The 20,656-nt window shown below is 34.6% G+C and overlaps 1 protein-coding gene across 2 annotated transcripts; it reads left to right on the top strand.

Moving 5' to 3' along the window:
* The first annotated feature begins 1,422 nt into the window (after positions 1-1,422).
* Positions 1,423-19,366, top strand: LOC128031193 (membrane progestin receptor delta). Of its 2 annotated transcripts, XM_052619448.1 has the most exons (8): positions 1,423-1,588; positions 8,268-8,500; positions 10,016-10,143; positions 11,257-11,462; positions 14,319-14,445; positions 16,497-16,593; positions 16,715-16,859; positions 16,975-19,366. In XM_052619448.1, exons 2-8 carry the CDS (start codon positions 8,450-8,452, stop codon positions 17,232-17,234), a joined length of 1,014 nt encoding a protein of 337 aa, XP_052475408.1. In that variant the 5' UTR covers positions 1,423-1,588; positions 8,268-8,449; the 3' UTR covers positions 17,235-19,366. The 2 variants fall into 2 exon arrangements, with proteins under 2 accessions (XP_052475408.1, XP_052475407.1); XM_052619447.1 differs by lacking the exon at positions 1,423-1,588 and having other exon boundaries at positions 8,304-8,500; positions 18,404-19,366.
* The last annotated feature ends 1,290 nt before the right edge of the window (positions 19,367-20,656 follow it).

Below are 20,656 nucleotides of genomic sequence, written 5' to 3'. Positions count from 1 at the left end.
AGTCCAGTCCAATGACCAAATGTACCCTGAGGTTTCAGTGGAATAGAGGATGGGAAGATGATAAAACGGGGGGAAAAAAAACTCATCAGAATCTTCAGAGTTTACAATCAGAGTTTACATTCAGCATTCTTTACATATCTTAAATCATAATCAATACAAACGGTTTACAATATCAGTTTGAATTTATTTCATTACAATTTGTTTCTCACCTTAAATATAATTTTTAAATACAGTGTTATTTTTGGTTGCTTATGTCTTGTGCTCAAACAACAATTACGTTTTGAGATAATTTTCCATACAGAGGCAGAGCTTCAGAAGAACATTTAAAGATCCTTGTGACACCATTTCAATTAAGTTTGAATAATTTGTAAATGTTATTAAGATACATTAAAAATAATATAAAAAAACCCATAAAATATTAGGCTGTAGGACCAAAAAATAATAATAATAATAACAAAAAAAATCATCCCTCTCCAAAGTACTTTAAATCAATTCACTGATGAGTTCCTGTTGTTAAGTATTTCTATTTTAAATTTTACAATTTATTTACAAATTATTTAGTTTTCCCCTTCATTTCATCAACTTTATCTCTTAACCGTATTGTGTAAGCGTATCATTTATTTTAATACTTACAGTACTATATGTTTTGGTAAATAATAATAATAATAATTATAATTATTATAATTATAGATAGATAGCTAGATAGCTTGATATATAGAAATATAGATAGATAGAAAGATGTAAAAATAATAATAAATCTTAGCCTACGCCTTTTATCTTATTAGCGAGTCATTAAAAGAGTTGACTCAAATGATTCGATTAAAACAGCGAATCGTTCACGTCAGAAATAACAGTGAACGAAATGATTCGTTCGTTCAAAAACACCAAACGGAGACATGACACTTCATGTCTTTATTATTATCATTATTAATATATATTAACGACAAGATTAACTAAATATCCTAACATAGCCTAAATGTCTGTCAAAAATAAATGAAATGAAATGTAAATAAGTGCCTGTCGTATTTATTTTTCTTTTAGCACAAGAATGACACTTAATTAAATCACCCAATACAATATTTTTTATATTTTATGTTTTCATTTAAACTGCTGCATAAAACCAATGAAGCAGTCAACGCTAAATTGTGAATAAATGCTATTCTTGACGCGTCGAGTTGGTTCTCTACTACTTTTTTTTTCCTAAAACGAACTAGCACTTCTTGTTCTTAAAAACAGAAAGAGAAGACGAAAAGTAGTTGAACGAGTGTCGCGGCTTTGTTCTCGCTGGTCTCCTGATTCTACACACAGGGCTTCTTTCATTTCTCCATCCAATGAGAGCACCCTCGCGAGCGGAGGGTGGGATTTCCACTGCTGTTTGTGTTCTTTCCCAAGGAATGTGAGGAACACACAAACCCCAAGTGATTGTCGGGGCTGTCCGCTAACTGTAGGACCTTGTTCAGCCATGGAACTGTAGTTATTTCGCGCTTGCCCTCCATTATTAACTGCAACTCCTCTGATCCCAAACTGGCAACCTCATATCTCCAACTGGCACGCGCAAATGATCTCATAGACCAGATCAAGCTCAAAGGTTTGGACCTACGATTTTTTTCTCTTGCCTTATGTTGTTATTTTAATCCGCCTTGTCAGAATTGTTGCTATACATAGAAACTTTCCATGCATTTGCTGAACTGAACTTCCATAAGAATTCTTCGAAAGTTATATAGGAATGTTTTTTAAAAACATGAACCTGTCATGACTTTATATTACAACGTAGAGGCAACGAACTTCACCAAAACCTGAAATCTCACACAATCTCATCGCAAATATGTAATTCTGGCCAAAAATGGTGAAGGAAAAGTGGAAGTGTCATGTAACAACATCAGGGTGGAGGATTTGATGTCAAGGTTCAAGTTCAAGTTTTGAAGAACAGATCGTACAGTTGTTGTTTCTGGAGTTGAGGAAATTATTTTAGCTTTTTTTTTAAATTGTGGAAGTGTTGTGTTGACATTGAGCACCTCCCTTTTGGGTGAGAGTATATATATAGCATGCATATGGTGGGAGAGCATGGTTGCTTTTGCAGAAAGCACATGGAACATACTCTGTTCAGTACATTAGTCCACGTGAGCAGGCTTCTGTAAGACAGTAAGACAGGACCACTTCCCTCAGTACTGTAGAGCTGACAGTACATTACCAGCCTGTCTAGGTCTCTTTTCGTGTGGGACGTCCTCCTGAGCTCCACTTCCACCAAAGGATATGAAGAAAGTGACATGTATGTGTTTCTGTTGTACCATTTAGACAAGTGTGTTAATTTAGTGTAGTTTGCCAAGTAGTCTAGAATTTAACTGATGCCTGTAATGCAGAATTGTTGCCTTTTTTAACATGGCAAGGACCACTAAATATGGTGATCCCTTGTGAGGGACCCCTCTCCTAAAATATACGAGCGCCTAGATATTTGCATGTACTGTATGCAGATCCATTTATATTGTTTGAGAAATAGTACGCTTAAAGGGATAGATACAGAAAAAAAAAAAATGAAATGTCATTATTTACTAACCTTCGTGATGTTCCAAATCTGAATGATTTTCTTTCTTCTGTTGAACACAAAAGAAGATATTTTGCAGAATGTTGGTAACCAAAGAGTTGCTGGTAGCATTGACTTAATACTGAAAAAAATTGTGTTTTGCACACGGTTTGTTTGCTTCAGGAAAAATCAATTTCATCCAGGAAATGCATCCAAAAAGTTTCATTTAAAGTTTGGAAAATAGATTTAAAATTCTGTTACACGTGTTTCATATATTATGAATCTTGTTTTCAACCCTATGACTAATTCTTTTCACTGTCCCTGTACATTCAAGAGGAGCTGCATAATCAGCATTTCTCAGGATGATTTTATTTTTTTTTTTTAATTTTAATTCTTTCAAAAGTCTGAAAATATAGCTGTAGTGCAAAACATGTGACATTGTTTACATCATTGTCTTCTGAGCGTGCATTCTCATGGCTTTGAGCTATAATTTTAGATTAAGGCTGGGCGTATTTTCTTCCGCCCATGGTTTTGAGTTTTTACCATTTATTATCCTTCACTAATTTTGCAATAGTTTATAGGAACTAGTGCGATTTCTTTCCTCGGTTGTATTTTATTAGCAAACTTATTGTTTATATTGTCATGTCAATATATAGTCATGTGTTTTACCATGATGGTGTTTTGTATTTGTGTTTATGACACTATGTGCTTCTTCTAGCCTATATATTAGTATTTATTAAAAAGGCTCTGCATGGTATCATCAAAAGCTTCTTTTCCAGGAAAAAGCCTCAAGCAAAATTTTTATGTTTCACAGACCTTCCAAAAAAGGTTTTGGTAGTTCTAACAGAGATGTTTTTCTATGAAATATTTATTTATTTATTTTCCTTATTACTGTTTAAAATGAGCAAATCATTTAAAGCCTAAACTGCTTGGAACACATCCTGTTCTCCCAGTATAGCCATTTGGATTATTAGTCTTGTGCGTTGATGCTGGTAGCCAGATCAGGTATTAACATGACAGAGATAGTGAGATTCTACAGATACACTTGTGCCGAACAGAACATGCGCATACAGGCTGCATGCATATAGACACTCGATTGTCAACACACAGTGATAAAGATGTCTATTGAGGCAGATCTTGTGACACAATCATGAGCCAGAGAAGGAATGTCAGAATTAGTGAAGAGGGTGAGATGTGGAGCGAGAGCCACACAAGCACCCAGAAATCAAGGCCGTTCAACATCTGTCTTAGTCTGATTTGTTCTAGTTTGGATTATGCAATAGTTTGTGAGACAACATGAAATCAAAATGTAACCTATTCATCTCTTTTATTGCACAGTTGTAGTATTATTATGAACAATTAATCAGTGCATGGTATTCCAAGTGGAAAAACATCTGAAACCGTTTTGCTTATTGGCTGATGTAATCTTCTTGTTTTGTAAGACCCACCCAATATTTGTTTGTACGTTTTGTACTAAATACTTTTATTTAGCAACAACACGTAAAATTGTTTTAAAGTGACAGTGAAGGCATTTCCATTGATACAAAATAAAATTTCTATTTCAGATTAATGCTGTTCTTTTGAAGCTTCTATACGTCAAAGAATCCAGAAACATATAAAGCAGCACAACTTTACCTCATGTAAACGCAGTAATTAGATTAAAATAATGTTATTAACCTCATAATCATAGTAACTATAATCACATTGAACTCTGTGGCGTATGCAATAAACAGGCATGCAAACGCTTTGATTGCATTAATACAGCTTTATTACAGCTATGCCATGTGTTCAAACAACTTCATGAATGAACTTTGTGACATTATTCCGCAGCAGTCCCAGTTCTACGGGTGCTAAGCTTAAAGCTCCCTCAAACGAAAGCAAGAGCACCTTCAGTTGATGCTGTAATAATATGATATTGTCAAAGCAAATTTGACAAAAGCTCCAATGCGTATTTGTGATTGCGCTATGGAGGTCATCCAGGTGTCTATTTGCAACGTGTTTTTTGAAGCCAATCACAGACTTATCTGTTTATTTTTTTAATGCAATGCAATGGCCAATCAGAGGTGTTTAAAGGGGTCATGTGACGTTGCCAAAAAGAACATTATTTTGTGTTTTTGTGTTTATGCACAAATATGAGGGTAAAAATTTTTTACATTATTGTTGCCCTGCCTTTCTGAAACGTGTCGATTTTTACAAAGCTCATCGTTCTGAAAAGTGAGGTGTATGCTAATTGGCCAGCTATCCAGTTCATTGTGATTGGCCGAATACCTCAAGCGTGTGATGGAAAAGTTCCTCCCCTTAACATACTGTGATGCCGTGTCCTGGTGCAATGAGACAAAAACAATAAAACCCATTACAAATAGGCAAATGTTGCACACAGTGGCGACATAATTACTGATAATAATGACTTTACTAATACTGTCTTTTAACGCGTTGCGTTGCATTGTGTATGGCACAGCGTAAACATAAAACCATATCTGCATTTGTGATCGGAGAAACGACAAACAACAAGTGCTACTCTACACTGCTCAAAACTCATGTTCGAATCATCAGTGACAAATTCTTTAAATATGAAAACGTACTTACAGGCTGTGAGTGAGAAGTGCCAGACTGTCCTTGCAAAGTTGGAATTGCCCCACTTTATAGAAACAGCCTTTGTGCACAGACAGCATTGTACTCTCCCAGGTTCAGGAAACAGTCCTCTTTAAAATGCGCTGCTCACATATGAATATTTGGGTTGAACTGTTCTGGAACAGTGTTGTAAATACAACTTAACCACTGATTTTTAGTTGTGTCATCTTTTGGAAGGCCAAACAAAGTAGTTTCGCTTTCACAATGAAACACAGCGTCAGCAAAAATACTACAGCAAGAATCACCGTTACTGAATATTTGGTGGTGTTATGCAAATCTTCCCACACAGTGACGTAGATATTTGGGGGTGTGATTAAACAAGGCGTTTTAGGAGTGCATGGACGGGTCTAAACTTTTATATATCTCTTTGAGTTTGTGACTTGTCTTTGCAACTTTAGGCATCATATGAGGCATCATATGACCCCTTTAAGTTCAAGGTCCCCTTAACCACTCAAAACACACTGCTACACAAGCTTGTGAATCCTCTCATCATAACAAATAAAAAGTAAGTGTAGACTAAATTATAACAGAACTTTGTGAGATCACGTAATGTAAATTTTCACAACCCAACCATTCCTGATGGGTAAATATTCCAACTTTTGTATGTCCCGTTTTGTTTTGAAATACATTGCGACAAAAACAGCTCTGTCGTTGGTCACAGCTGGTGGTCACACACAGCACCAGCTTCAGATGAGCTCATCTGCTCCTCTTGTTTGGGCTCAGATCGGTGTGTCATAGGATTTAGCTAGTCAGACTGTAATCCCAACATCTCTACCCATCAACAAGACCCAAAAAAACACATCCAGTTAAAACTTAGCTACGACAACTGGGATGGGAGCTGTTTGTTTCTGATTTACACGTTTCCCAAAGGGCATTATGGGAAGAACTTCATATCCAGTGTCAGATGAATTCTGTTTATGTTTGACTTCTATAGAAACAGCTGACTGAGGAGACATTCCACAATCCGTTAATCCATAAAATCAACACTGACCCACTGAACAATGACAGCATATTCTGTGAATGGATGACCAGACCTGCACAATCTGACCGGGGGGATTCATCGGTTGTATTAATATGTAAATGCATTTGTTGTAGTTGGATCTAAGACCGTTTCTGTGATGTGCTTTTCATTCACGTGATACTCCAAACTTATATGACATTCTTATCCGTAGAGTGCAAAAGAAAATGTTTAGCTGAATGTTCATGCTGCTCTCTTCCATACAGTGAAAGCATACTAGTCAATTGTTAGTATTATTCACTAAAATTAAAAATATTTGTTGGTTGAAATAAAGCTGAAATTAAATTAAATATTACCCGAAATGTTGCCTTGGTGACAAACTGCAAAAAGTACTAAAATTTGTACTAAGATTACACAAATGTAAAAAATAAATAAACAATTATAATTAAAGCTCTATATATATATATATATATATATATATATATATATATATATATATATATATATATATATAATGTAATTTTAATATAAATTTTAATATAAAAAATTATATTAGTATTAAAATATATTAAAATAGCACTATCTGACAACATTGTGATTTTATTATAGTTATTAATTAGATTATTTTTAAATATTTAAATGCAGTGTCATTCTATGCATTTCATAATTGCTAGAGGATTTAAACTGTAGCAAAAAAAATTGCTTGAGATGTTGAAATTGAAATGGGTTGTTTCAAGGGAATTAACATTCAACACACATTTTTTCATGCGTAGTCTCAGTGCAAAAACTAGTTTCAGTCATATAAAATATTTTGATGAACAGTATTGGCAATTATTGCTGTTCGTCACAATTTATTTATATTTGTGCAAATGAATTCTTGTGTTCATGTGGCTGCTTGTCAAAATGATAGTTTACTAATTAAAAAATACCACTCTTTTAAGCCATCCAGAGCAAATAACCCTGTAAATACTGAGACATACTCAATTGTAAATAGCTGAAAAATATTAAGAGAGAATGGGTTTAGTTTTCACCCAACCCTAATATCAATCTCTTTTGTCAAAAAGATTTATATTAGTAAGCAAGGAAGGGCTCTTTTGTGGAGGCATTGGTCAAGTATTTTCATCTGCTTTGTTTAGGCTTCCGTTTATCCTTGTGCACAAAGCATGCTCATTTTCATACAGCTCCATGTGTAACAGTCATCTCTGTGCCCCTCACAAAGCACATTCTGTTCTAGTTTCACAGGATCGGCTCCTGTGCCAAGCAAAGTATGGACCTCTTGCGAGAGGCAGGAGCTTACAACTAAACAGTTGAACTTCAGCTTCCCAGAAGATGGGTTTGTTGCTTAATGGTTGCGTGCAAAAATGTTTGCATGTAACAGTATCTGCATGCAATGTCTAATGTGCCAAGTTATGTTCCCTGCTTTTGGTTGAAAGAGTCAAACTGGAGGCCCCTACTGGGGTGTGTGATGACGAAATGTCTAAGATTGTTTTGAGTGTTAAAGCTTTAAACCACATGGCAGTTCTTTAAAATCAGTCATGCTCTCTGTAATTGTGTAAAATTAAATGAAGTTTATAAAGCATAAAACTTTTTTTTTTTTTCAAATTTTATAATATTTTTGAATTAAGACTCGTATGCTCACTAAGGCTACAGTTATTTAATTAAAAATACAGTAAAATGTTGAAATATGATTACAATTTAAAATAACTTTTCTCTTTGAATATATTTTAAAATGTAATTTATTCCTGTGTTTAAAAAGCAGAATATTCAGCATCGTTGATCCAGTCTTCATTGTCACATGATCTTCAGAAATCATTTTAATATGCTGATTTGATGCTCAAGAAACATTTCTTATCAATGTTAAAAACAATTGTTCTGAATATTTTTGTAGCAACTATGATCTTTATTTTTTCAGGCATAGAAAGTACATCATTTATTTTAAAATCTTTACTAAAATTGTAAATGTCTTTATTGTCACCTGAATTGATTAACTGAATGCATTCTTGTTGATTAAAGGTATTAATATAATAATGTAATGTAATATATAATAATAATTACTTATTTAAAGCTTATTAAGTGGGTTTTCAGCAGTTATCCAGCATGCTTTTCACTGCATATGGGTCAAGTAATCATTGTGTCTGTCTGTGTGTCTCTCTGCAGTGTTTCCTGTGTGGCGGGGGGCTGGAGAGGGTCATGGTTGGGGCTGGACCCAGTGCGTGAGGTGGGAGGCAGGGGAAGGGGGTCTGGAGTGTCCGCTGTGGTGTGTCCTGTGTCAAGGAGGCAAGGAGAGACTCGAGCAGGCCTGTCAGAGAGGGAGGGGAGTGCTTCATCTCCCTGCAGATATGCTGAGCGTCAGACTTCCGCAGCTCTTTGACTTCCACCAGGTGCCAAAGGTGAGGAAGAAAGCATCTGTTTGACAGTCAGAGAGAGCGTTTGAAACGTCAATTACTGCAGGGAAATCCCTGGGAAATCCTGCATGTGCTTAAAAGTTCCAGACCAAATGAGCGGGACCAGACGGTGCAAGCCACCAATTTCAGTTCTGCTAAACTCTTTCTTAAAGAAATTCCAGCACAGTTTCAGTACGATTACGTCACATTAATGACTTCCATTCAGAATATTAAAGCAATGACTTTATGTTCCCATGACTTTTTTGTGGAACATAAAAGATGATTTTTAGAAGAATGTTTTAGTAGTCGTAAATGCTATAATAATATTTAAATAATATTAAAACTACAATGGTTGCAACAGAATGCTGATTTTATTAAAACTGTATTTTTATTATACTATTTTGTGCTTTTTAATTGACTATTAAGAGTGATATCATTAGATTTGTTTCATAATTACTTAATACTTAAACAGTTGGAAAATAAATTACCGTATTTTCCGGACTATAAGTCGCACTTTTTTTCATAGTTTGGCTGGTCCTGCGACTTAAAGTCAGGTGCGACTTTTTTATCAAAATTAATTTGACATGAACCAAGAGAAAACATTACCGTCAACAGCCGCGAGAGGGCGCTCTAATGCTGCTCAGTGCTCCTGTAGTCTACACTGAGCGCCCTCTTGCGGCTGTAGATGGTAATGTTTTCTCTTGGTTCTTGGTTCTTAATAAATGCGACTTATAGTCCAGTGCGACTTATATATGTTTTTTTTCCTCATCGTGACCTATTTTTGGACTGATGAGACTTATACATAGTCCGAAAAATACGTTAGTTTGATTGATTTATGTGCGTAATTGAAATTGTTTTTGATTCAACACTCACAAAGGTTCATGGATAATATGAACTTTTTGTTTATTAAAAAGTGATTTTGCTGAACAGGATAGGTTAATATTGTTGTTCATCAATTTTGCTATATTTGTGAATATGAACACTTTATTGTGTTCATTTATTTTGCATTGGCTGCACTGTCAAAATGTACCATTGGTATGACATGAGGGTGAGGTAATGAGAGATATTTTTTAGACCATATCTTACCTCGTCGAGATTCTTTATAGATTTGGCCGAGATACAACTATCTCTGGATTCTGGATAAAATCTGGAATCTGAGGGTGCAAAAAAATCTAAATATTGAAAAATAATCATCTTTAAAGTTGTCCAAATGAAGCTCTTAGCAATGCATATTACTAATCAAAAAGAAAGATTTTCTATATATTTACAGTAGAAAATTTACAAAATATCTTTACTTATTATCCTAAAGATTTTTGGCATAAAAGAAAAATCTATAATTTCGACCCATACAATGTTTTTTTTGGCTATTGCTAAAAATAAACCCCAGTGACTTAAGACTGGTTTTGGTCACATATTATTTTGAGTTTGTTAAAAACATATGTTGCCATGTCTTACTGATCGTGTGGTTTTTACAGTGTAGATGTTTGCATGTATCTTAGACGTCCGTGTGCGTCTGTGCAGGTGTTTCGAGAGGACGGCATCATGTCTGGCTACCGTCATCCCAGGAGCTCAGCCGTGGACTGCATTCTCAGCAGTTTTCAGATGACCAATGAGACGGTCAATATCTGGACCCACTTCCTGCCGACTTGGTAAAGCGCCCAGTTCAGCATGTGATTCCTTTTTAGTGCCAGAACGAATAACTTGTCAGCTTTGAAGCTTCGGTTGAGCTGTTAGGATCTAGCTTATATGCAGACACTTTAATGCAATATCAGATTTTACTAGTGCTTAACACGTTATTTGAAATGTATTATTCGTGTTGAGTCTCATTGTTATTCAAATGCTTTATCTTTTCAATAACCTTGTAATAATCAACTATGATTTTAAATAACTGTGCTCTATTTGAATATTTTAAAATGCCATTTATTTCTGTGATCAAAGCTGAATTCAGTATCATTCCTCCAGTCTTCAGTGTCACATGATCCTTCAGATTTATCCTCCTTGGTAACATTATAAATGTCTTTACTGACACTTTTGATCAATTTAATGTATCCTTGCTAAATAAAACTACTAGTTATTTTAAAAGTGGACTCTGATTGGATGTGCCATATTCAGAGTCATGCTCTACTTTCCTCAGACAAGACAGAAATTCTAGGGGTGCTCCGATCACGATCGGCCGATCGTTATGCCCATCTCGTCAGTAAAGCCGGTTCTCTAATCAGCGGTTAATTCCATCATGTGCGTGATTTCACATAGAGCAGCTGTTACTACACAGAGCCATTTGCTGAGTCCCAATTCGGAATAGCAAATAAAATTTTATTGGACATAAAGAATGAATGAAACGTTAACAGTTGTGGTGTGCGTAACTAGGCAACCACGTTGTCGTTCACGTTGCATGACGTCATCGAAGTATGTCCCAGAACGTGCATACTCTTTTGCTACACACTCAAAAGTATGTACTTTTTCCTCACCAAAAAAGTACATACTTTTAGGTCGTAGTATAAGTAGGCGAATTGGGACTCAGCGTTCGTTAATAGAGAAGATGCGCAAATCCACTTCATTTTCAGCATTTATTGGCGCATCTTCTCTATTAACAACGGCTCTGTGTAGTAACAGCTGCTCTATGTGAAATCACGCACCTGATGGAATTAACCGCTGATTAGAGAACCGGCTTTACTGACGAGATGCGCATTAACGATCGGCCGATCGTGATCAGAGCACCCCTACGAAATGCCTCTCGTATGACCTGAGCGGTGCTGTTTTAGGTACTTCCTGTGGCGGTTCAGCACGCTGTGCTTCACTCTGGACTTCCTGACGGAGAGCTACACCTGGCCGCTGCTGGTCTACCTGCTTCTGATCTGCCTGTACCCCTTCACCTCCAGCTGCGCTCACACCTTCAGCAGTATGTCGGCCGAGGCTCGTCACATCTGCTACTTCTTCGACTACGGCGCGCTCAGCCTCTACAGTCTCGGTACGCTGCGCACTCACGGGTGACACTTAACTGGGTACTCTGTTGGTTGATTGATAAGCACATTTTCATCTAATGATGTAATCGCTGACACAGTGGCGATTCTTACCAAATATTTGTTATTTAAACATCAGAGTTTTGACTAAACTCATCACCTATGGTTCACGCTTCTATTACTGTAGAAAGAAAGAGAGCAGCGGATATATATATATATTATATATATATATATATATATATATATATATATATATATGCACACATACTAAATAATGCTGCATGAATTTCCATTTAATTTTTTTACAAATTATTGTCCCTTTTAAATAAAAACCAATATTTTTATATACTATTAAAATATTTATTAATGCTTGGAATTTGAGTTTATTTATATATATATTTCAGTTTTAATTTAAACTTTTTCATTTATATTAGTTTTTTTTTTTTTTTTTTTTTTTTTTTTGGTATATTTCTATTTAGTCATTTTAGTGCTTCAGCTTAATTTTTTTCAGTTACTTTCCAAGGCAACATTTATAATTTCTTTCTTCAAAGTTTTTTTTTAAGGTTTTCCATCTGATATTAATTATATTTTAATTCAGCTTTATTTTTTCATGATTTTTTATAGTTTTAGTTAACAATACAACACTGCATCCCAGTACCTCAAACAATACAGCATAGTGCTAGCAACACCAATGTCATGGGTTTGATTCGCAGAGAATGCATGAACTGATCAAATGTAAAGTGTGTCTTGAATGCACTCTTAAGTTGCTTTAGATAAAATGTGAAATGCAAATGCATAAATGTAAATGAATATGAAACTGTGAGATAAATGTGCCAGAGTGGCTGCTTGTCATCCACGGTCACTGACAGAATGTAAAACCCCCTGAACTTCTCTGATGACATGTCAGAGATTGTCACGATGGCCTGCAGTAGAAATGAATGCATCTTGGATGGGTTGATGTGAGGTTATTGAAAGCGTGAGCTGTGGAGGAAATGAGTCGTCTAGCACACGGCTGGCATTTCATTGTTTGACTTCAAAGGAAAGAAAGCAAACGCTCTGGCTCCAGAGAAATCCTTTAAATTCTGCAATGATAAAGAAGAGTGAAGGCTGAAGAACTACGCATATTATTCAAGCCACTTATGAAGAGCTAGTGCGAAATACAAGTGCAATTGTAATATGTGCAGAACACTTTACCTTGCATTGAGTGAGTGATTTAATGCACCTTTCAAACATTAAAGACTCATTTTCTTGATAAAGGAATGGTTACTTTTTCAAATGGAAATGGATTTGAACATATATATTTGAAACGAAATCTTATTTCTGCAGTATTTCCATTCATTTGATTTCAGCAAGCCTGGATGATGGTATGGTCATCTGTTCGAAATCCTGTGTTTAGAGCAGTGAGTTTTTCATGTAAGCTCCCACAGTCGAAGAAAAATATTATTCTTTCATATGTGGAATCCATCTGCATTCATGTTTTTGCAGTTGTGGTAAAGAAAGGCCTCTTTTACTGCCTTTGAGAAAAGCAGAATAGCTGTATGTGTCCACAGCAGTGAATGTGTTGATATGGCACAATGGCCAAGAATTACAAAAGAAGAAATTCAATATAACATGCTTTTATATAGTTACCCTTACAAAGATTTGATGCCACTTACCTTGCAAACCTATCAAATGTGTTTGGTTCTCATCAAAAGCACTTATTTCAATCACATACCTTGTAAACACGACTTTTTGGTTTCAAATTGTATGTAGTTTTTTGCAGTGGTACTACTTTTACTAAATTAATGAGAAAATCGTTAAAAATAAAAATAAAAATGTTAAAGCTTAAGCACGTAAATTATTCCGAACTAAAGCTAAATAGAAATATATATATATATATAACATTTTTTACTAATAATATAAAAATATAATAGTTAATTCAAGAAATTAATAAAGACTTATAATACTATATAAATAATACTTAACACTGAAAAGACCATTTAATTTATTAGGGTTTATTGTCCATTTTAAACAAATATCTGGAATTGGCTTTTATTTTTATATTTAAATTTTAGTTTTACAGTATTATAGTGTTTTCTAGGAAATAATGGTTGATTTGCATTTTGACATTTGTGTCAACTTTGTTTAGAAAATTCATCCAGTTATTTCTGGGAGTGTTTTAATAATAAGCCATTTCAATACATGCACAGCTGTTTTAAATATTATTGCAAAAATTCTGAGAAATGTGCAAGCTTCATGCCACTTTTATTTAAATAACGCAATAACATTTAGACACTTTGTCTCCAAATACCTTTTGGGACCATTAGAATTTGGAAATTAAAAATCTACGATTTCTGTGCTTAGATCTCAATCTGTTAACAAACCCTCTTTATTTATGCTAGCTTCATCGTTCCCTAACCAGGAATGTGCTTTATGCAGTTTCTAACACATAAAACACAGAATCATATCCCAATGAAAGCATGCATTAGTTTTCAGTGTTTTTATTGAATTGTGACATATTCAGCAAAAATAAGAGCCCTGTTTTAACACAAAGAGCAGTCTGCAAAATGTGCATTGATATTTTAATGCTGCCCTAGAAGATTTTATGAAAAGTGGCAGATTTTTCCTGATTTCACCTTCAAACAAAACTCTCAGAAATCTTGCAAAGATGTGATGCCAGACTAAGCTGGCAAACTTATTGAATTCAGGAATTAGTTGTTTGTTTTGTTTATTGTTTGTTTGTTGTTGTTCTTTTAATAGAAAGTGCATTAATATATTTTTTTTTTTTTTTTTTTTTTTAGAGAAATGCTTTATATTCCAATAATTTTAAAATGAAATCCTCTTTTTTTTATTTTTTTTTTATTTATTTTTTTTTTTTCTCTCAGGCTGCGCCGTCACATACGGCTCTTACGTGATGCCTGACTGCTGGGTAAACAGTTGGCTTCATCAGTATTTTGTGGCCATCGCCATCGGAAACTCTCTCTTCTGTACCAGCGTGTCCTGTTACTCCAGGTGAGAGGGGTTTCAGTGGCTCATTAAGACTCATTTACTAAGTCTGCGACTACAGGAGCTACTGCAGATAGAGAGTTGATTATATAACTTGCATCCTTCTCACACATAGACCTTAGCTTGCTCTGACCTTATTCCTGGTTACAAAAAAGATTTCAGTCATTTTAATAAATAAATTGTTTACAAAAGTTCTTAACTCTTGTTGAATTATTAATTAGTTTTGCTTAAGCAAGCAAGACTACTGCAGATATATATTATTAAACTCTGGCACATAATTTGTCTCGCTCTGATCATGCAGGTTGTTTAGAAAATGTGTGTGATGTACTTGTTCTAAACAATCATATTTATGTGTGGAGGATGAGAAATGGGCTAAACAATATCTCCTGAGCAGACATTGAAGGGAGCCATATTTACTCACAGAATATCTTAGAGACGTGGGGTTTGGGGTCCTTGGACTCAGACCATTAAGCAACCACCTAGCAACCATTCTGTAATGACCTAGTAACCACTCAAAAACACAATGGAAGCCGCTCACAATGCACAAGCATTTATGGTGGAAAACTGTGCATGATCAAGCACCACTCCTGTTTTCTTCATAAAGTAAAAAATACATAAAACAGTCATTTGCGCTCAGTTGTCTAAATCAGCTGTGCTGTAAGGCAAGTGCCCTTTGCTCCGTTTCTCTACATAATCCATTCACAAGTTGAAGAACATTTTCGTTCATGTAAGAGGACCAAATGTCCACATATAATGTTTCAGGAATGACAAATCTAAAACTATTTCAAAATATTTAATGCCTTATTTAATTGTTATACCAGTAATAATACACTTATTTAATTAATTATTTAAGTAAATAACCCTTCTAGGTTGTTGGTGTCTTGGCTTAATTATTTATTTTATAAATAAATTTTTATTAAAAAAAGATAAAAATCATGCAGTTGCTTTATACTTCAGTACAGTAAAAGTGCTCAAATTTGTTATAATATTCATTTCATAATAAATCCAAAAGCAAGACATGAAAAAAAAGGTAGCGTGTTATAATGGTAATTTCATGTCAATTTCATCATTTCACCATGTCATCTCATGAATGAAAAGTGAATCTTTAAAGTGAATTTTACTGCACAGTTGTAGAGTTATAATAAGAGAAATAATAAAGGCTTTATATGTTCATAAAGATAAAATTGATTATCAATAATACCATTATGCTAGCTAGCTAACATTTGCCTTAACAGTTACGATAGTGTTTAGTTGTCAGCATTTAAATGTACAATTACATAGGTACTCTCCTGGCATTACCAGGCTCGGCATATACAATTATGTGTTGTTAGTTGTTGTTTTATAGCATGAAACTGTATATTAATGTCACTATCATTATTTACGGTGTTGCAATTATTTTATTTCTCAGTTTCTGACAAGAACAAGGCAGGAGAGGTTTATGTAAGGGTCTCAACTTTTACATGGTCAAGCACCACTTACATTTTCTTCATTAAAAAAAAGTACCAAATCGTGAATATTAATATTACTACCATATTATATTAGTATATAATATAATTTTTTTGTTGCAATAATGTTTATATATATATATATATATATATATATATATATATATATATATATATATATATATATATATATATATATATATATATATATATATATATATATATATATTATTATCAAATAATAATTTATGTATTTATTTAAAATAAAATAAAAAAAACAATTTCTTATAAAATAAAAAAAAACATAAATAGGTAAATATAATTCACATATTAACTTTTATATAATATTGCATTATAGTTTTAAATATAAACACAACGTATCTACAATGCATTTTAAGTGAAGGATGATAAATTATTGTTTTTGGAAGTTTGCAGTATGGGACGATGTTATTTTGAACATGTCTATAAATATAATTTGTTTTACATTTCATGATCATATTTGATATTAAATATTTCAAATATTTATTTGAATTTATATTTTGATTAAAAAGCATATCTATAATGCATACATTTTTAAGTGAAGGTATGTTTTCCTCTCGTCTTTTGTGACAGGTTTGTAGAGTTGCAGTTCCCACACAAAAGTAAAGTCATGCGCACGGCTGCGTTTGTTGTCCCCTTCCTGTTTGATAGCTTCCCACTGTTCTACCGAGTAAGTATGCTCACACTTCACTGCACATGCAAATTAGCCAAGTGTTTTTGCCTGTGTAGAGTACGCTGCAGATATGAATGCACTCTTTAAGGCTATTCTCTATCCGCATGTGTGTCTGTAGCTGCTGTTGTGCTGTTGGGGGAGCTGTAGTTCCAGTGAAGCTCTGGCCAGCCACTCTTACCATCTGCTCTTTGCGTTCCTCACATGCTTTCTGTTTGCGTCTCACCTCCCCGAGAGACTGGCTCCTGGACGCTTCGACTACATCGGTACCTCATTTCATTGATTTTACGCTCATCTTTGTTTAGTTCTGAATGGTTCCAGAGGTTCCCACCGGTGTCACGTGGTTCTTTTGACCAGTTTTTCCACTCGCTCTCCTCCAAGGTCACAGTCACCAGCTCTTTCACATATGTGCGGTGGTGGGCACCCATTTCCAGATGGAGGCAGTGTTGACAGACATGGCGTCTCGCAAAGATTGGCTGACGTCGCACTCCTTTTTACCTTCGTTTCTGGGCACCATGGGGGTCCTCGCAGTGGGCGTCCTGCTCAACCTGGGCATCATCGGCATCTTTAGCGCCGGTTTACCGCGAACACCTCGCCAAAGCACTTCAACCTCTAGCGGCGCCCACCTTCATCAGGAGTAAAAACTTTCTTGACCACTCCACACCTCACTGTGCACCTTTCTGGACGACTTTACACTATAGCGCACTTATACAGTCACTTTCACTGATAATATAAGCCTTGATACTTTTGTACTAAGAAGCTAAACGTTTAGGCTCTCACTTATTATAATTTCCTTTTATACTTAGTTTATTATCTCAGCCGAAAACCCTAATGATAATCGCGACCTTTCAGGTGTTATTTACCCAAATGATTTTATTCTTTAGTCATCGTTATGAAAGGATAAGGGTTGAATGACGCTAATATTGATTTTAACAGGTTATATTCTAACATAGTTAGGGGGTTTTAATAAATACAAAATGATGTTGGTGTCATGAATATGATAATGTTGTGTAACATTAACTGGAAAATAGCATTAATCAGGGATTTTATATTTGCATATAACATCATTAATATAATTCAATCCAATTTTATGATTGTTGCATATCAAAATCTACAAACATTATGGTGGGTATCATATCATGTAAAAGGTGAAATTTTGCCCCTTTAAATACTTATATTTGTAATGTCCCTTTTTATTATTATTTGGATATACTGGAATGCCTTTGTATAATTAGAATAATCAAAGGTGCAGTAACAAATTAATGAAGGGCTTTTGTTACTGTTACATATCATGAAGGATACATTTAGCTCATCGAAGCATCATTCTCCTACTAAACCTCATCTCATGGGAATATGGGGCTGCACTGGAGTCCTTTACTGTCGTTTACATGTTTCTAGACATTTGTGACCCTGGACCACAAAAGCAGTCTATAAAGTGTCTGTTTTTTGAAATTGTGATTTATACATCATCTGAAAGCTGAATAAATATGCTTTCCGTTGGTGTATGAGAGATACAACTATTTGAAAATCTGGAATCTGTGGGTGCACAAAAATCTAGATACTGAGAAAATCACATTTGAAATTGTCCAGATGAATTCTTAGCAATGTATATTACTAATCTTAAAATTTAGTTTTGATCTGTTTACTGTAGGAGATTTACAAAATATCTGCATGGAACGTGATCTTTACTTAATATCCTAATGATTTTTGGCATAAAAGAAAAAATCTATAATCTATAATCTAAAAAATTTATTTTTGGGCTATTGCTAAAAATATACCCTAGTGACTTAAGACTGGTTTTGTGCTCCAGGGTCATATTTGGTGAACAGCTTTGAGTCCTGTGTCCTCCTCTGCATCGGGTCTCATTTCTGAGGTATTGTTTTGTTCATTGCAGGTTTATGGCATACAATACACTGTTTATAATGAAACACAAGGTTTTTATATTTAAGTGCATTTTGCCAATGCACTTGTGGATCCAATGCAAGCTCGAAATAGTTTTTTTGCTCATGTAATTAGTGCCATTCTGTTCTTAAACCAGAAATCAAAGCTAATCATTGTGAATGGGTAAGCTCTTAACCTTGGTCTCTTATTTTGTCCTTTTTCTTTTTCGTTTCGTCTGGCCTAGCGGTGCAGGACAGGTACGTCGGCTTTTAATTCAATGCAATTAATGCTGCTTAAAGGCAATAGTTTTGCGAAACCTTTTCTAGCAAGCTCTTAATGTTGGTCACATGGTGGTAATGATATTTTAATTGGTGATTATGAAAGGGATGTTGAGTTAAAAAGGAAAAGTAGGTGCTTTAGTGGTTAGTGGCGGAAAGAGTCTGCATTTCTCCAGATGCCTATTTGTAGTTTGACAGCAGAAATTCTCGCTCACCGTTCAGTTTAAGTAGGTGTGTGTTTTTCCACCTCCAGCCTCGCTGGAGTGTGTTCTTCTGCTCAAAGAGGTTCAGATGTGAATGTGACTGGTCACAATAGTATTTTGTGCACTAGATTTAAATGAAATGTAAAAGGTTTTGGATTCCCAATCCCTGTGTGTTTGTTGGCCCAAATGAATGTATTGCAGTTTTGAAACTGTTTTAAAGCACCATTTAATGTTACAAAGTAGCATTTAAAATTACCAAGGAAATTAAAATTCTTTTTTTACTGAGGATTTAAATATGCAATCATTATCGCAATGCCTTTTATTTGCAATTGTCAATTTTGAAATATTTTTGGTAACAAATGTGAAAAATATGAAAGTGCCTAGAATTAAACTGACTTATTGTTCACTTCAGTCTTTGTCCAGCTGTTGTGGTTTCATTGAATACAGAGCGTTTACACAAATAGCATTATTGGCTTAACACATAAGTGGATGAGCCAATTCTGTTGTGTAATAGTTTTTATTAGTAAGAATGTTTGTTTGCAATATGCTGAAGATTTGCGGGATCATCCTTTGACCACAAACCTCAGTCCAGTTCACAGAGACAGGTATCTCTGCCTTCCAGTGCTTTAAATAAAAACAACATTATTAAGCATTTTTTTTTTTTAATACATAATATTAGTTAAATTAATTGAATTACATTTTATAAATGAATTTAATAATCAGTTGAACTAAAACTATATTTTATATAAAATCTAACTATATATAAAATCTATTTTAATTAAGTTTATATCACTTATGGCGAATGATGGGAAATGTCGTATTCAAATTATGAAACGTAAAGTTCCGTTCCTGGAAGTTGATTGGTCAAAACTGCGTCATAGGTATGCAAAGCATATGACTTCAGAAGACTTTTAATATTGTACAGATTACATTTATTTATTTATTTTTTTTTTTTTGTCCTGTTTTTAAGCTCGACAATCGCCACTGTCTACATTTGTTGTAGGGAAGCGATTTGTGTCATCATTTCTCTTTTTATGTAAAACAGAATATAACAATTGGCTATCTATGAAATATAAATTTCAAACTACATGAGAATGAATAACTAATGACTTTCCCTTTAACTGTGCATCACTAGTCATTTTATCATCTGAGGCAGGAATACACCGACTGCCTGGAAAAGGGGTGAAATGGAAGTGGTCCAGACAAAAATGACCCGTGAGAATTGAGTTTAGGCACCACAGAGCCAGTGATACCATTACCCAGAATGCATTACAGTTCTCTAGAGTCTCTGAGCTGAGATTTCAGGCAAAATAAATATGTGGAAGCGATGATAGGCTTATTTCGTCCTCCTTTATTCAGATATACTGAATAAATTATATGTGTTTGTCTTCCTTAAGAAAGCACCCATATATTCGTTCAGCACAGTGTTGTTAATAGCTCATTTTTTGTCAAAGGTTCACAGTTGCCACATTTATCATTTACAGACTGAGACTATGAAACAGTGGGCTTTTTCAGGCTGCTGTACAGTATGTTCATGGTATGTCTATCTTGTAATCTATAATGACACTGAGGTTTCAACTTCACCTCCATCTGCCACTTTCTCTGTCCATCTGTTGGTTTCTGTAAAGATCTCCCATCTCCCATCACCTCTGCAGTTATTTGCACTCAACTATATTTAGTTTAAAAGATTAAAATATCTAC

This window comes from Carassius gibelio, chromosome A16 (genome assembly GCF_023724105.1).
Source record: "Carassius gibelio isolate Cgi1373 ecotype wild population from Czech Republic chromosome A16, carGib1.2-hapl.c, whole genome shotgun sequence".
NCBI classification, from domain to species: Eukaryota; Metazoa; Chordata; class Actinopteri; order Cypriniformes; family Cyprinidae; genus Carassius; species Carassius gibelio.
This window is presented reverse-complemented; position numbering and strand designations above follow the sequence as displayed.

Bases quoted from the DNA above. Each gene is read 5' to 3' on its own strand.
- LOC128031193 (XM_052619448.1), top strand. From the start codon at position 8,450: ATGCTGAGCGTCAGACTTCCGCAGCTCTTTGACTTCCACCAGGTGCCA. The intron at 10,144-11,256 runs GTAAAGCGCCCA...GTGCTGTTTTAG, and splicing joins ACCCACTTCCTGCCGACTTG to GTACTTCCTGTGGCGGTTCA. The intron at 16,594-16,714 runs GTAAGTATGCTC...GTGTGTCTGTAG, and splicing joins GCTTCCCACTGTTCTACCGA to CTGCTGTTGTGCTGTTGGGG.